Genomic DNA, 18,354 nt, shown 5'->3' with positions numbered 1-18,354 from the left:
AAGAGCCAATATTTGAGAATAGAGAGTGGAGCTCTGCTAGGAAGCAGGAAAAGGTCAACTTACTGAGGCATAAAACTTATTGAGTACTTCCACATACTGCTGTTGATATCCATTTTGCTTCAAACTCTGGTCCTCATAAAGTTGTTTCAAATCTGAGAGCTAAAAAAATGCACAGAAAATAAATTAGTTGTGGATACTCCCCTATTTTTATGTAGTGAGAAATAGATTATACTTTATCTTATATAGATTCCAAAACTCAATTGATATTGAATAAAATAAAATAACACTAACAGACTGCTTCGATTTGAAAATGGATAGGAGATTCTGCTAAAAATATAACAAACCAAGTCTAAAGTCTGATTTTCAAGTGTACAATTAATCATGAAAATACAGACTATGTTTTGGCTATATAAAAATTTAAAAATATCAGAAAATTTTGAACCATAATTCACAACATTGACACATTAAAGGAGAAAATAGCATGATCATTAATACTTTGCAAAATAACCATTTGATAAATTCACTATCTAATTTTCATAATTTTTAGGCTAGTAAAAGAAAAAAATACTCAAATATAAAGAATCAACAAATATCCAAATAAATTATAAAATGCTGAATGCATGCTTATTAAATTCAAGAATAAAACCACAGTATCTTTTATGACCACCATAATTAATCACATTTTGTGAAAGATTAATCACAATTAGATAATAAAATCAAATATTGCTTCTAAAATAATAAATGAATAGATAATATATCTTTCAACTTCAGATATTAGGATTAGATACCTAGGGAAACAGAACATTCTATGTAAAACTATGGTAAATGATATTTTTAAAATTACTGGATACAAAGATGAGGAAATTAATAGCTTTATTTATAAGAGTAATAATCTTTTCAAAATATACTAATAATAGAAGTTTTGTTAAAAATATAAAATATTTGGGAATACATTTTTTAAAAAAAACAGCACCCATATAAAGACAATAAAATCTCTTATAAAAAGACTTCATCAAGATCCAAAGAAAAGAATAGTGTGTTGTGGAATGTTTTAATAGAATATAATGTCAATTCTCTTAAAATTAATATAAAAATATAATAGATAAAGTATTCTCTTATCAATTGCATAAAATGAAATTTTTATGGAAGAAAAAGGGATATGAATGAATAGTTATGAGGTATCTGAAAATGAAATTAAAGTTGAAAACTTGCTACCAGATATTAAAATGTCCTATAATACCACTATATTGCAATAGTTTTTATTTTTGTCTTTTTAATAAATAAGGATCCTATGGAACACTAGGGACCAGAAATATATCTGAATTAACATTTTTAAAGGTAGTGTCTGAGTTCAGTGGGAGAAAATTTATTTAATTAATGTGGCTATAATAACATGGAATCCGTTTTTAAAAAATACAAAATGCTCTCTGCCTCACACCTACTTCACATGATAACAAAAACAAATTTCAAATGGGTAAATAAGGCAAACACAAAACAATACAAATTATTAGAGGAATAAATCTGAGTTTTCTTGTGTAATCTTTGGCTAACGGAGAGTCACCTTGCCAAGTAAAATAAGAGATCTGTTGATATATTTGCTGACTTATTTTATAAAAGTTGTGTTGTAAAAGACACCATAAACAACATGTGAAGGAAAAATGAGACCATGAGAAATGTGAAATATAGGGCCGACATTCTTAGAATTAGTCCTTTAAAAGGACATCAGTGAAAACAGTAGATTGAAAAATAGGAAACTCACTCTTCTCGTTCATTCATAAATGTAATGAGACAACTGACAAAAAAATAAAAAATAAAAAAATAAGTCAAAATTAGCCCTCTCAGAATTCTGGACATTAACCAAAGGCTCTTATTCAACAAAAAAATGACCCAATCTTAGCAAGAAGAGTGAGTCTTGAGGTGTTTTAATTTCTCCTCATCCTTTTCTCATTTCTAGAGGAACCTTGAAGAATTAACAGCCGCATTTATGGTGAAAACTAGAACTTGGAAGTCACCAGAGGAGCAAAAACAGAGCGCCTTCAAAGCACTGTTCTCAAAGAACTCTCCTTGGGTGACCTGTCTTCTGTGTTTATTTTTGCTTTTATTTATGTTTTGTAGGACTCCATTTGCAGGGCTCACCCCTTGCAAAATGTCTTCCCCAAGAAAATGTTTCCCAGGGTATGATTGTCAAAATATTTAAGACAATTAATTGACTCTGTGACCACTTGAGACGATGGAAAACAGTCGAACAATAGAGTCATCTCCGAAGTTAAAATTAAAGCTGGGGAATTCTGTCCATAGTAGCTTTGTAAAGCTCCAACACATTCTCGGGAACCCAGAGGGCTGCAGAACCTAGGATGTGTCAAAACCAGAACCATTCATACATCTGTGAAAACTGAGTGGATTAGATCTCCCCAAAAGTAGAAAGTGAAAACTAAGTTGAGAGCTGCCTGGTTGAGTATTGAAGGTGTCTAAATAAACACACAGAGCCTTCCAGCAAAGACAGGGAGACTTCTTGTTTCCAGAATTTTGAGAATCACTGTCAATCATTAACCAATCACTAAGCTGCAAAGAGACTTTGGTGGTTACAGAAAACAGACTTTACAGAATTCTCCTAGAAAGATCTCTAAACAAACAATTGGCAACGTTGGTAAACACCAACAGGAGCAAACTCTGAGAAAGCATGAGAATCAGATGCCTAGTGTCACCACATTATGTTATTTAAAGTGTCCAGTTTCCAACAACAATAAATATATAAGACATGCAAACAAGCAAGTAGGACCATAGAGAAGAAAAAAGCATTTAGTAGAAGCTGTCCCAGATGAATCTTAGACATTGCTATTTTTAATATCTTTAGAGCCAAAGGAAAATGCTTTAAGAACTAAAGGAAAGCATTAAAATGGTGTTTCAACAAATACAAAATAAGTTGATAGAAATTATAAAAAGAGTCAAATAGAATTTTTATAATGGAACAACTACAATAACGAGAGTAAAATTTCTATAGTGCTTAACAGCATGTGTGAGTAGGCAAAAGAATCAATGAACAAACTTGAAGATGAGTCAAGTAAGATTATCTCAGTTGAGGGAAGAAAGATAAAGAAAAAAACAACAATGTAGAAAGTATGGGAAAACAATTGGGGTGCATTTTTTCCCATTTTCTTCCTTCTTCTCTCCCACATTTTGACAATCTTATCACAAGGCAGGTGTATTCAAAAAGCCAGAATATTGATGGCAGGATATTTCCAAGAATAAAATAAATAACTACTTCTTTGTATCTTTCACAAACAAGAAGTACCTTGAAAAACACGCACTCACGACAGAAGGTAAACCTCAGATCTTAGCCTATTCCAGCAACTTGAGAAAAAGCTGGTCCCTTCCTCTCTGTTCAGGAGCAGAGTGGTCCTGCTCTGGCTCAGTGTGTCTCCCTGGACCGAAAACTCCCCTTTATTGCCTGTGTAGGCTCCCAAAACTCGACTCCATCTCATGTCTTTCATTTCACACAGAAGATATTATCTCCAGTGACGTACATATCTATATAAAGACATGTGACTGATTCCATCATGTTTTTCACTATTTACCTCTACACTTAAAATCCTCTTTTACCCTTTATGCATGGTTGGGTCTATAGAAGGGTGAAAATTAGGAATAGACCCAATACCAATTTCTAATGTGCTTTCTAGCTTCAGAGGTGGCAGCTATGATGCATACAATTATACATAGTTCAGGTATCAAACAGCTGTCAATCTCTAGAAGAGGGCTTCCAATGTGTTTTCCAGTGGAAAGAATAAAAATTAACCATGAAGACTCCAGTGCCTGAGGGTCAAAAGTAATGATATGTACCACCACCCCTCTGATAAATGTTTGTGGAAGGCTCCCTAAATGAAGTTATGAGCACACCTTAACCACTGCATGTGTAATTCTCGAAAGCTTCGACTTTGGGATAAGTGCTATTAGTTTAGCCCTTCCCTCAGCCATAAAATACATGAAATCACTGATATTATGTGCTAATTCCTTTCCTAATATAAATAATAACACACACACAACTTTGAAAACACTAATCATTGGAATATTTAACATTATATGGTAAGTTATGAATAGTAATCTTTGCAATTAAAAAAATGAAGAAATCTGAATGGATACTAAAAAGGAAAAAATATTTACTATGAGTCAGGAAAATGAAAATTAATGTAGTATTTGTTAACCCAACCATTAGGTTGATATAATTTAAAAATACTACCAGCGCTGGAAAAAAAATTAAAGAAACCAGTATCATTTCTAATACCCACAAACACACACACACACATAACACAAATATTTAAAAAAATATATCAGTCCTATCTATTTTGAAAACTATAGTTATAACCTATCAGTCCAACTTTTAAGAATCTATCCCATAGAAAGAAAAAAATCAGAACTTGACAACAACATTCACCTTCCTTCTAATGTGCATTCCTTTTCATTTAAACCCCGAGAAAAAGAATGGGAAAAAGATATGAATTCAGGAAGAAAGAAAGGAGGTGCGGTTCTCAGTTCAATTTGATGAAAGGGTTTAGGATAAAAACTGTTTTTAACCAATAAGAGGCATACACTTCTGCATTATGGAAAGTAGGACTGAGGTACAGGGCATCTTCCTGATTTGGCGTTGCTTTTGTTTTCATGTACTTAGTTTGTTTTCTTCCTGTTGGCAGGTAAGGTCATGGAACCTGAATATTTTGCAGCTGAGTTTTGGTGTCCATCCACCAGCTGCTGAGTGTTGAGGCAATGTGGCAACAGTGGCAATGGGCAAGTTTTCACAACCTAGCTTCCTGATGTTTGGAGCAGAGATGGACTCAACATAGGCAGCCTTGAGCTAAGAGGTCAAGAAACCACCTCAGAAGCCATTGCTTACATGTTTACCAATTTGGGAAACATTCCTGGAAGTCTAGATGAGAGCTCTCTTGCAGTTTTGCAAACTTGTTGAAATCTCTAAATCCCCTTCAGCCTAAAACAAAGGGATTTCTCTTTTCTGCACTACACTTGACTAATATTATGGCACATACCTAGTGTGTAGCATGTGTTTGCTATTAAAAAAAAATGTGTTAGGTTTAATATCTAACTCTCTTGATGCAGACTTACAATGTATTTTTAAATAGAAAAGCAAGTTTACTGATGTATATGTAGGTCAAAATTTTTGTTTTTGTGAAAACCAAATAAAAGAAAAACTCATGTGATTTATTTTGTGTGTACACACACACACACACATACACACACACACACATACATCCTAGCATACATCTATTTATAGAAGCATAGAAAAATGGATGTAAGATGATACACTGTTCTGGTAACATAGGTACTTCATGGGGGATCCAAAATGGAAAGAAAGAGAGAGATAAAATTTATAGCTAAATATTTTTTGTTTTATATCTTTGGCCTTAGTATATGTGTTATTTAACATTTAAGAGGAAATTATTTTAAATTCAGAAAGGCAACACTTAGTCCTCACAATCTCATTGTTATCAATCAGGTGAACCAGTCACAGAATGGAAATTACTACTAATAGTTGTGAATGAAAACATCTGTGTCAGAAAAATAGTGTTATGCACAACTCTATCACTGAGAAAGAATACACACACACACACACACACACACACACACACACATTTATAAATTATTTAGTAAATTAAGGAATTCCCAGAGCAGTGCTTGCATAGTAGTATATTCTTAATATTTGCATGTTAATTGGAATATAATGTGAACACAGAAGTATCATAAATACTTCAAATTATTAAAATTATGATACTGCATTTCTAAATGAATTTGAAGCCCTTTACATATATTTTCAACACTTTAACCTCTAAATCTCTCCATTGAATTATTAACACTCAAGTTAACCCCTTTTCATTTATTTTCCGATCAATCAAGAGAATGCCAAAAGATGTGACATGGAGGTACCACCTAGAAATGAAGGAGGGATTGAAGTCCAACCTCTCCATGATAGGTTTTTATATAACATTTTAAATAACTGCTTTAAGAATGTTCAAGCCCATTAGTCATCTGAAAATGCAATTTAAAGCCACAGTGGGAAGAACTTTTTAAAAGGTTTACAAATAAATAAAAGATAATCTTAGATAATGGTATTAATCTGAAACTGAACTCCAATACAGGATGGTGGGAGTAGAAAAAGGTGTGAAGAAAGCTTTTTGTCATTATCTACCAAACTTGAACATATGCATTTTTTTTGCCCAGCAATTTGCAAAATAAATGAATACATGATTACAACACATATTTCAAATGTCTTGGTCTGAAAAGCTGAAAGGATTGAATTGTCATAAACTGAAATAGGAAACAACTGCAGCTTATGGAAAGGTGAGATATCTGAAGTTCAATTTCAAGCTGGAGATAACCACTAGATATCTAAGTAGAAAGTAAGAGTTGGGAATAAGAACAACAATAAATGCTGGCAAGGTTGTGGTGAAAAAGGTACACTTGTTAATTGTTGGTGGGACTGCAGGTTAATACAATCACTCTGGAAAGCAGAATGGAGATTCCTCAAAAACTCTAGGGATGGAACCACCATATGACCCACTCCTTGGTATTTTCCTAAGATCTAAAATAGGCATACTACAGCATCACAGCCACATCAATATTTATAGCAGCACAATTCACAATAGCTAAATTATGGCATCAACCCAGATGCCAATCAATAGATGAATGGATTAAAAACTTGGTAACACACACACACACACACACACACACACACACACACACATGAAGTTCTACTCAGCCATTAAAAAGAATGAAATTATGGCATTTGCTGCTAAATTGATGGAAATGAAGGATACCATGCTAAGTAAAATTAGCTACACTCAGAAACTCAAAGGTCATATATGTCTTCTCTCATATGCAGAAGCCATGAGTAAAAGAAAAGGGAAAAGGAAGATAACATAAAGAACCAATCAAATACTAATTAATAAGCTAGTAAAAGGAAGATCTAGTAAAGGAAAGAGAATGGGAGAGGGGAGGGGAAATAAGAGGGAAAAGAGAAAAGCAAAAGGGGGAATTTCGAACTGAAATTTATTTCTATGCCTTTATGAGCTTGTCAGGATGAACCTAACTACTATGTATAACTATAAAGCCTAATAAAAAATGGCAGTTAGATGTATAAAGCTTATTATAAAAGACAGCACTGGAGTTCTCAGATGTTTGAAGATTGTGGAGATAGAGAAACCAGTAGAGGAAACTGAGAACAAGCTTCCACAAATGTAGGAAGAAGCAAGAGGAGTGTGTGTTCTGAAAATCAAGAAAGAAAAGCTTCCCAGATAAGGATATAATAAACTTGGTTAGGTGCTATGTGGAAGAGATTGAACTTAGCAACATGGAAATCATTGTTGACCTACATCAGAGACATTTTGAAAAAAAAAAAAAAAAGTAATTTGGAATGTGTTTAAGAGAGGATGGGGGACTACATGGCCAGATGACATTTATTCCAGCAATTCAAGATCCAAATTAAGAAATCCATTAAAAACATTTCATTGCTTGTATAGATACTAAGAGAAAATATGACATGGGTATCTCCCTTGATGTAGAAAAGACTCTTCACAATACTCAATCTCTACTCCCAATGTGGAAAACCACTCAATAAATTAAGCCGACAAGTATAATAAAATAAATATTGAATTTTAAAGCCAGCTTTCTATTTAAGGGAAAAACAAAATCAAACAAAACAGCAGCAATTCCATTAAGAGCAGGGCATTTGCAAGGATACCAATTATTTCTACTGCTATTTAATATTGTACTGGAAGTATTAACCAAAGTAATTAGATAATAGATAACAATTAAAGGCATAAAAATTAATGAAAGACTAATAATGTCTCTATGGCAGCATCCCTAGAAAATCTAAGAAAAAAAAAGATAAAATGAACATAAATAATTTTAAGAATCAGTATACTCATATAATGGTAATTACCATTACTGATTCCATTTACACAAACATAACCATTTAAAAGAAATAATGAAAGAGATATTCGCAATTGCAGTTCCACAAAATAATTATTTAGAAATAAACTTCTCAAAAATATGCCTTGCTATATGAGAAAATCTTTTTAAAATATTCTTAATTTTCATTTTCTTTTAAGTTTCTATATTGACTTCCTTACATTCAAGTCGACAATGGCTGGCTGAATGCTTTTCATGCTTTGGAACTCTCTCACTATGCCCTCTGCCACATTTCTGATTTCTTCTGTTCTCAACCAAAAGAAAATTCTGCTTTTAAATGGCTCATACAATTACCATTACAATTTCCCAATATAATGACACTGAGTATTAAATTCACTTAAGTGTGGAAAATCCCTATGGTCATGTAACCTAGTATGTTTAGAAGCATGACACCAATGGAAATGTCATGGGAGCCCAAATTCTGCCTACTACTGTTTGCCCGTGAACCCCATGATCCACTTTGCTCTCACACACAAAATACATTCATGTCCACTGAGAGGGTGCACAAATCTCAACCCCAAAACCAAACTTTCATTCAAACATTCTTGTGGCTAATGTCCAAAATCTCTTCATCTGAGTCAGGTGTAGATGAAGCTCTGGGTATAATCTGTCTTGGGACACAACATCTTTATATGTGGATCTTTTAAAATTAAATAAACAAATAAGAAATGCACACTCAAGGATTGAAACATAAATATGTGATCACTTCTAGTCTGAAGCCAGATTCACTAATCTCTGTAGAAAATCTCTTCCCTGTTTTCAGCTACAGCAAGGTGCTTGAAAAATGCAACACCCTTGAATTTCCTGGGGACTTGTAGTCGAAGGTAATTGTGACTTTCACCCCTCTAAAAGGAACTTCAATTAAAATTAATTGAATAATATTTATAAATTATAATAACTAAAATTTTAGAATTGATGGGCAGAATATAGGCTCTTTCCTGTAATATACACAACAAACACATCAACTAGAAAATGATCAAATTTACAATCTTTTAACATATTTATCCTTTAAAGAATATTACCAATTCATAGTATATAATGTATAAATAAGAATTACCTCTAAAAGCACAGTAGAGTACAAGATATCTACTGAACAACATAGAAAGATAACATTTTCAAGATCATAATGGATAGAATTATCTAAGAGCTAATAATATGGCACCAAATGCATAGAAAATAACTGTGATTTTAAATATGTGTTATTTATTACTATTCATAGAAATAAGCTATTTCACTCAAATAATTATAAAATTTCCAAAATCTATCTCTTTTATAATACAGATCATGTTTGCTTAAGACAAATTTGTTTGAAAGGAACAAATGAAATGAAATCCTACATAAATGAGATGAAATCCTAAATAAAATAAAATCAAATTATATCCTTTAAATTTAAATGATATTATTATCAAAAGTCATTTTATGGTTTTGGTTATGTTTAATGTTGAATTTTTAATTCAAAAATTTTTTATTCAAAATGTCATTTAGATTCAAAGAAACAATGCTAGTACCAATGACATCTAAACTTATAGAATTAGGGGTAAAGAGTAGACACAATACAAACTCTGCTCTTGTATTTTAAACCAGTTTCCATACATTCCACAGATAATAGTACAAGTTTCTTTTTTTAAAAAAAATATTTTTATTTATATTTTTTAGTTGTAAATGGACACAACACCTTTATTTTATTTATTTCACTTTTATGTGGTGCTGAGGATCAAACCGCATGCTAGGCAGGTGCTCTACCACTGAGCTACAACCGCAGCCCCAGTACAAGTTTCTTATAACTGTACAGGATGAAAACTATGAAGGGCAATACATTTCATGAATCAAACTGTCACCTCAGAAATTGAGAAAAGCACAGTTAAAGTTTTAAGAATTTTGAAAAATGTGAAAATGCTAGTAAATCATTTAAGTCTTTGGAGAAGGATAAGGCGTAGGATTACCTGTGTTTCTGGCACTATATTATAATTCAACCTTCAGTATTTTTTCTTCACAATATTATTTTGTGAAAGTGAGTAATAATTGAAACTGAAAACATAAACATCCAATTATATCTAAATAGTGAGATAATAGACCAATACTTTCCTTTGAGTATAGACTCAACTTCAAGTAATAAATATTATTTTTGCCATTCAAAACATGCCTTAAAATAATTTTAGATCACAGTTTGTGTAATGAATCCATAAGATTTCATGAGTGCTGTAAGGAAGAAAACACACTCTCCTAACCACAATTGCAGTAGAGTATGGTGGGGAGGCCTGACTGGAATGATCTTAAGTGAGACTATAAAGAGAGACATTGGAGGTTGTGAACAAAAAAATTTCTTTCAAAGAGACACTGAGTATGTCAACAGTTACAATGACAGCTCTTAGACAGAGAACACACACTCCCACATGCACATATGCACACATATATATTAAGACTTCAACCCAAAAATTGTACTGTAAAAAGAAACATAAGCGTAAAAAAAGAGAAGAAAATTATAACCATAAAAGCACACACTAACATAGTTCAGAAAACTACAGAACTAGTAAATCGAAAAACAGCTTTTTTAAAAAAAATTCAAGTTAAAAACTTGAAAATCTAATGTAAAAAGTAAAAATAAATATATTTGGACAATTAGGAAGTCAGTACAGCAAAAGTATAAGAGCTTCTATATCATACTGTGATAATATATTTTAAAAAATTTTAACCCCATAGATTATTTCCTGTGTTATTAAAATATTACAAGATATCTTCAAGAAGAAATATATGGCCCGAAAACACACAACCGTGTGATGAAATGAAACATGAAAAAGAAAATAATAATTTAAACAACAACAAAAAAATGCACCAGAGCTATGTTTTTACCAAAATGTTCTATTCGATTTTCAAGGAGAAAGTTACTAAATATGTATTAATTCTTTGGGTAATAGGAAATGAAGATAGCTTCAAAATTCATTTTATAAAGCTAACATAATCCTTATAAGAAAATCTATCAAATATAACACAAATTAAGAACGCTGAAATACAGACTCACTTATGAATATGGATGCAAAATCTTAAAATACTTCCAAATCAAACTCAGCAGTAAATTAAAAGAACAATAAACCATAACCAAGCAGAGTTCATCCAATGAATTTAAAAATGTTTTAATATTAACATAATACATCATTGCAATAGGTCAAATGAAAAACTCACAAAATCATCTTCACAGATGCCCACAAAGTCTTTTCTATAAGTCAACATTAATTCCTAATAAACAGCTTTTAAAAACTTGGTAAATTAATAATCTTTAATATGGTACAGAGCACATATATGAAATCAGCATTTAGAAAACACTAAGCCCTTCTTTAAGAGAACATACCATATACATCCACAATAATGGGATCCTAATTAGAATAAGATATATTCCATGTTTGTATAAATAAACCAGAATAGATTCTGCTGTCATGTATAACTAAAAAGAAAAAATAAAATTTTGAAAAAAGAAAGAATATTAAAGCAAATTTCATAGATCTCATTTAACATCATCTACACATATGCTACATAATAAAATAAACATAAAATGGGATCAAAATCCCATGATAAAAATTAGTCCTATGTACTTTTACATATGTCATCACATTTTATCCATACATTACATATGAATACTGTATAAAAAATAATATTTTTGTAGTCCAAAATACTAGGTTAGCATTTGGCTCTACCACTTACTAGCTTTGTGTGAGAAAATCACACAGCCTAACTAAGCAGGTTTCCTATTTAGTAAATTGTTAATAATAATTATGTTTCATTTATATTTTGAGAAGAAAATTGTTTAATTTAAAATATATTGAGGAAAAAAATGAAACAAAAGGCACTGTTGGATGAACGATTTGCCCTGTTAGGATTCCTACTGTACAGCAGCATATAGGCAGGTAGATAGTCATAAAAAACAGCTTTCTAGTAACAAAAACATTATTCAAAAATTATGAAAATGCAAGTTTCTATACAAAAGGAGTCTACTTATCTACTTATCTACTTTGCAGATAAATTATTACCTTTATCTGCAAATTAAATTATGAAAAATAAATTTGTGTGTCTATGTCATTTTGTTTAATGACATGAAAATCATAAGTATTTTTAAATCTTTAAAGACATTTTTATTATTTTATTAAGTGAGAGAATAAATTGTAGATGTATATTTTTTGTACCACAAAGAGCTAAGAGTTTCAGATAACAATTATTTTCTGAAAAATTTCTGAACTGTGGGGAAAATTGACTAGAAAGAAACAAAGATATATATAGAAAAGCCTATACTTGTACATTTAAAATGAACCTAATTTTGACATTACTTTAAAATACTTAACCAATTTTAAGGTGTTGTAGGGGTTACCAAAGCTACTGTTTGTAGACATGAAAAGGGGAAAATATGTTTTCATAGATCTAAGCATAACACAAATTAGAAAAAACTCTATATTCATGAGGTTAAGACTCTAAATTGGAAGCAAAATATGCCTTGAAAATTTAAAAAATCAGTTGAATTATATGTGCAATTAGGCAGCACAAATCTTATTTTTCTCTTGAACCAGAAGTTTCAATTGCATACCAAAAAATAATGCATGGCAATAATGCACATCATTGCTTTTAATTGAGTGTTTAACATGTGCTCTTTGACAATGTAGCTTAAAGGCTTTTATAATGAGCACAGTGCAGAAAAAAATTAATATATCTAAATTTCATCATGTTCTCATCTTCCCTAGAAGGTATGATAGCTCCCAAATGATTTATATAATTGAAAAATATTAGTAACTTTATGAATACACTCACAATTTCTCATCAGAAATAACACTGTTCTGACATCAAATTAAGAAGGACTAGACTTGCCATTTTAGAGATGATCAATGAAATTTTTTTAAAAAAGGACTGTAGGCTTAGTAAATAAATAAATTTTTCCCTTTTGAAAATATTTTGCTGATGAGGATATTTGCATAGATGACAAATTTAAGCATGGTCATAAAACTGAGTTTATAAATACTTAATAACACTATATGATATTTTTGAAACTTGTATTGACTGTATTATACTTCCCTGGTGCTTATAGTAAGACCTCAGAAAGAATTTTGGAAAGCTACATGCATAATTCATCAAAATTTACGTGAACATCCCTGTTCTACATGCACCCTCAGGAAGACATTTCCAGGATCAGGTCCCCCTTTACCTGACCCAAGTTTATCCTTCTTTTCTCCCTTCCTTCTTTCTTCCTTTTCTTCTATTTATTAAATATTATCTTCCTTAACCAGCATTTATTGCTTATAGGCACAATGCAAATTACCCAGAAATTAAACAAAAATTACAATGCATCTCTTGTCCTTAACCAAGCAACCATTGTTTTCAATAGGATGCTGTAAGTGTGAATATTGGGGTAAACAGAGTGCAATTAGAGTTCAAAGCAGACAAAAGAAAGTGAAGACAGGGTTGCCACAAGGATTTTCTGCTTTCTAAGTTAAACCAAGACAGTGGCCGGACTGAGAGGATAACAAAGAAAAATGTTATAATCAGAGGGAAGAGTGTTTGTGAAAAACTGGAAGAAAAAAAAAAAAGCATGTGGTGCATTCTGGGGTCTTCAAGTTGTGCCAGATAGTGAGAATACAGAGTTAGAGGGAAAGGGGTAGCAAGAGAGAGGCTGTAGAGAAAGGTAGGGCAAATTGCAGAAAGATTCGTAATAGTATCTGTTCCAAAATCAGTTTCTTGCAACTCTGATCCCATCTCATCTCCTGTAGTACTTCGGTTCAGTGTTTTTTACTTTAGTACTTTTTTCTTTTTAAGTTTGGTGTTTTCAGTCTTGTCTATTACTAGGTTCTCTTCCATTACCTATCTAGAGGTACCAGCTATTCTCATATTACTCATGCATATTCTCTACATTGCATGGATGAGAACAAAGAAAAGACTTTTTTAAACAAAAATAAATGATAAAAATTTTGAGAATCTCAAATATAGACTTTCTCTTAAAAAAGTTAATAAAAGTTATAATTAAATAGTGGAAAAAAATAAGGCCAACTAGAAAGGTCTAATAAGCATAAGGAGTTAGAAAAGAGTAAACATGTTTATCTTGGGGAAAAATATGAAAAAAGATTTATTGTGTAAATTAATAATAAACTATCTTAATAAATTAACTAACAAATCAAATACACATGAAATGGTAGAAAATGAAATATATGTCAGAAAGGATCATACAATCCTTGAAACTGTCCAGGAAGGAGTTAAAGGTGTTGATTATGATTCATATCTGGTAAGTGAAATATGTATTGCAAATATTCTAGTAATTTATAACTTCAAATTTTATAAATAGAAAAGCATTTAAAAAAAATAAGCTCAGGGGTATGAGAATTCAACTCAGTGGTAGAGTGTTTGCCTAAATTTATGCAACACCTAAGTTAGATCCTTAGCATCACACACATACACAGATACACAAATGGGGGAGAAAAGGCTCAATTCCAAACATCCTTAACTTAATTTTATCAAAAACCATGTATTCAAATTACATGAAAAAAATGAACTGAAAACATTTATAGAGAAATCCAGTGTCTTACTGAAATATTCTAAATAGCTCTCAGAGTAACTGATACATCAATAAGAAAATAAATAGGAAACATAAGATTTAAATAGCACAATTAGTATAGCTGGCAAAATGAGCCCACATAAAAGAATGTCCCCAAATTAGAAAAAATGTTTTCTCCTAATGAATTATTTATATAAATTTTCCATATATGAGTATACAAAGTAAACCTTTATTAATAAATTTAAAGAATTTGGGTTATATAAACCACATTTGTGAACATGCCATAATTATATTAAAATTAATTTTAAAATAGCTAAAATTTGACGGAAGATTTAATTTATCTAAGACTAATCACAGGCTGATTTTGCAAAGAGTTTGTATGCTCTTAAGTTATAAGAAAATTGGTTAAGTGCAACTTAGAAAAACTACATAAATAAATGAAGAGATAGATTATGGGTGCATTTAGGAATCCCTAATATAATGATTTCATCCCCCCGCCCACCAAATAATCCATAAATGAATGCAGTTAAATCAAAATTCCAGCAAATTTTCTGAAGGAAATAGACAAGATAATGCTGAAATTTAAATGGAAGAGCAAGAGTCAAGAATGTCACAGAACTCATTAAGAAATACAAGATTGAACAATCCATTATGATAAAATTCATTATAGAAGTTTAGTGATGTAGACATAGACTGTTGAGGCAAAGATGATCAAATAGAATGAATAATGTAAAAAGTGAAAAAAAAAAGATCCACACAAATATGGAAGCCTGATGTCTGTGAGAGACATTAAAATATAAAGAGCATTCAAATATAAAGAAAAACACATCATAGATTATTAAAATTTGTTTTCTACATTAGAAAAAAATTAGTTGGAATCTCACTTCACATCATAATTATATCCAATTTAATTAATTAATTTAATTTAATTATTTAATTTTATGTTTCACGTCTAGCAAGTGAAATATGCATTTCAAAAATTCTAGAAATAGTTTATCACTTCTTTACTTGTCAACAAAAGATAGAGTAAGAGGGTAAATCACTTAGTTTTGACCACTCAACTATAGCTTCACCGAAAAGCAGAATAAAAAGTAGAATTCAATTGCATTCATAATAAAATACTAGAAGATATTTTTATAAACTTAGGGTGGGGGAAATTTCTTTAAAAGTTTTATAAAAGTACAAAGTTCAAAATTAAGGCATTTACAACTTATAACACATTAAAATTAAACTCCCCTTTATCAGAATTTATCATAAAGAAATGAAAGAATATTAACTAAAGAAATTTTTAACATGTCATTTAAAATGTCTAGTATCCATTGTATTTAACAAATTCTTAAAATTCAGACAATATAAAAAGTCACTCAATCTATGGAAGAAAACCATGAGCAAGTTTTTTGTGGAAAAGGAATGCAAATAATCATCAAAAACTATTAAAATATGCCCAACTCCATTGATAACTTGGGGTTAATAAATCATAATAAGATGCAACTAAGGAGTCTTGTATTATAATACAAAGTGTCAAGGGGTCTTTTATTTCTAGGTAGGAATGTACATAGACAGGAATTGTATATTATTTCCTTTTACTATACTATTATTTCATTTAATTATTTTACTATTCACTTTTACTACAGTGAATGAGATATGACAAAAGAAAGTTTCGTCTTCAGGACAGATGCCATCATACTGGGAGTTCAATGTGGTTCCAAGCAGAAGAAGGACTCAACACACCATTGCTGGTTTTAGAGGAGATTTCAGCCAGCCACAAAGGAAACAAGAACCTCAGCCCCAAAGCAGATTCATTCCAGGATCTCCAGAAAAAAATGAAGGGGTGCTGGAGCCTTGATTTCAGTCTTGCCAGACCTGGAGCAGAGGAACCTGTTGAGCCATACCAGGCCCAGACTTCAGACAGAGATCAAGAGAATAAACAGTGATGATTTTAAGCTACTAGAGTTGTGGTAATTTTTTTTATGCAACAATAGAAAAATAACATGAGCAGAAAACTGGCTACATGCTATTGAGTTATTGACAGAGAAAACTTACTACTCATCACTCAAAACCAAATCACTATTTTTATGATTAAATATGAAAAACTCACGGTTTTTGACAAAGCAGCCATTTCTTCTTTTGATGACTTTGTTTCTTTCAATGTCTCATTCATTATCTCTTGTTTTTCTTCTATATGAATATTAGTGTTTTTTATTGATGTAGAGTAGCGAATAAATAAATTGTTAAGTTTAACCAGGTCTTTCCTAAGAGAAAACAGTTGATTTTATCCACATTGAAAAGAAAAATGATATTTATCTTCTGACTTACTATGAATCAAAGGAATTTATTTTGAAAATTACCCAGGCCCAGTTTCTTATGCATCAACTCTGATTACATGGGTTGAGTCAACTTAAACTGAAAGACAAAATTTTGGCACAAAAACAAAACCTAAAGCAGCAATTAGACAAGAATAAGATTCTTCTTTACCTTTCCATGTCTGGGTAATACAGGTGGGAAGACTCAACATTCAAAATTTATAGGTAGGTTTGGCTAAGTTTCCTTCTTTTGAAATTAATTTTTCTTCCTTCAATGACCTCTATTACTCCTAGTCCTGAGAATTAACTACAGACTTTTTCTAGTGAAGTGGACAATGCCTAGTGTCATGCAATGGAGGTGTACTTTAGTTGTTCCTCTATACTCATTCCCGGTTGAAGTCGATACCAGCAATCCCTAAACCTTTTGAGGATTTTTTTGGAGTAAAAATTTGCTACTATGCTTGTCTCCACTAAATTTCATAATTCTCATATCTGCTCAGTCAGAATAAAGGTAAAAGAATAAAATGAAAAAAAAAACTCTATTGTTAAGAATTATTATATAGCACAGTAAGAAGGTGTTATATTGAAGAATAGTAGACATACATATCAATGGAATGAAATAAAAGACCCAGAAATACATCTACACAAATATATCAACTAATGTGATAAAATTATAAACACAATTAATTGTAAACAATTAGACATTTGGTTTTAGAACAATTGGATAATCACAGGCAAAAAGGAAAAAAAAATGAAACTGTGACTAAATCTCACACTCCCCACACAATTGAACTAAAAAATGTTCATGTGTCTAAATATAAAATATAAACATAGTATTTTTAGAAAAAAAATTTAGGAGAAAAATATTTGTGATTTTAGAGTTAAGACACCAAAGACGTGAACCATAAAAGGAAGAATTGGTAAACTGAATTTCATCAAAATTAAAAACTTTTGTACTATAAAATACCTTCATAAAGTAATGAAAGGACAAACATTTTATAAAACATAAAAATATTTGCAAATCACATATCTGATAAAAAATTTTCATCCTCAATATACAAAGGATCCTTTATATTCGACCATATGAAAACTAACAGTGCAATTAGAAAATAGGTAAAATGCTTGGAGAGATGCTTCACAAAAGAGAGAATACAATAATAAATGAAATCATGAATAGATTTTTCAAGTTCAATGTTAATTAAAACTATAATGAGTTATCACTACATATCTACTATAATGGCTAAAAGAATGTAAGAAGTGGTCTATTGTGAAAAAAACTGTCTCATACATTGTTGATGTAAAGATAAAATGGTAAAGTGATTCTGGAAAAAAGCTTGGCAGTGTCTTATAAAACTAAATTGATACTTAACACACATCCAAAAAATCACCCTCTTAGATATTTATCCCAGAGAAATGAAAACTTACGTTCACACACTTGTACATAAATATCCATATAGATTTTACTCATAATAGCATAGAATTGTAAACAAACTAAATGTCTCTCAAAGGTTGACTGGATAAACGAACTCCAGTACACCTGTACAATGAAATCCC

General features: G+C 31.0%; 1 protein-coding gene across 1 annotated transcript in view; it reads right to left on the bottom strand.

The window, feature by feature from the left end:
* Ccdc178 (coiled-coil domain containing 178) overlaps nt 1-18,354 on the bottom strand; it is a 349,129-nt gene that overhangs the window by 282,131 nt on the left and 48,644 nt on the right. The window contains exons 8-9 of the mRNA XM_076836870.2: nt 16,596-16,749; nt 64-159 (exon numbers count right to left, since the gene is read on the bottom strand). Coding sequence (XP_076692985.1) covers nt 64-159; nt 16,596-16,749 — 250 coding nt within the window. The remainder of the gene's footprint in view (nt 1-63; nt 160-16,595; nt 16,750-18,354) is intronic.

The sequence above is a fragment of the Callospermophilus lateralis genome, chromosome 17 (assembly GCF_048772815.1).
Source record: "Callospermophilus lateralis isolate mCalLat2 chromosome 17, mCalLat2.hap1, whole genome shotgun sequence".
In the NCBI taxonomy this organism is placed as follows: domain Eukaryota; kingdom Metazoa; phylum Chordata; class Mammalia; order Rodentia; family Sciuridae; genus Callospermophilus; species Callospermophilus lateralis.
Note: the sequence above shows the minus strand (reverse complement) of the source record. Positions and strands in the feature narration are given on the sequence as shown.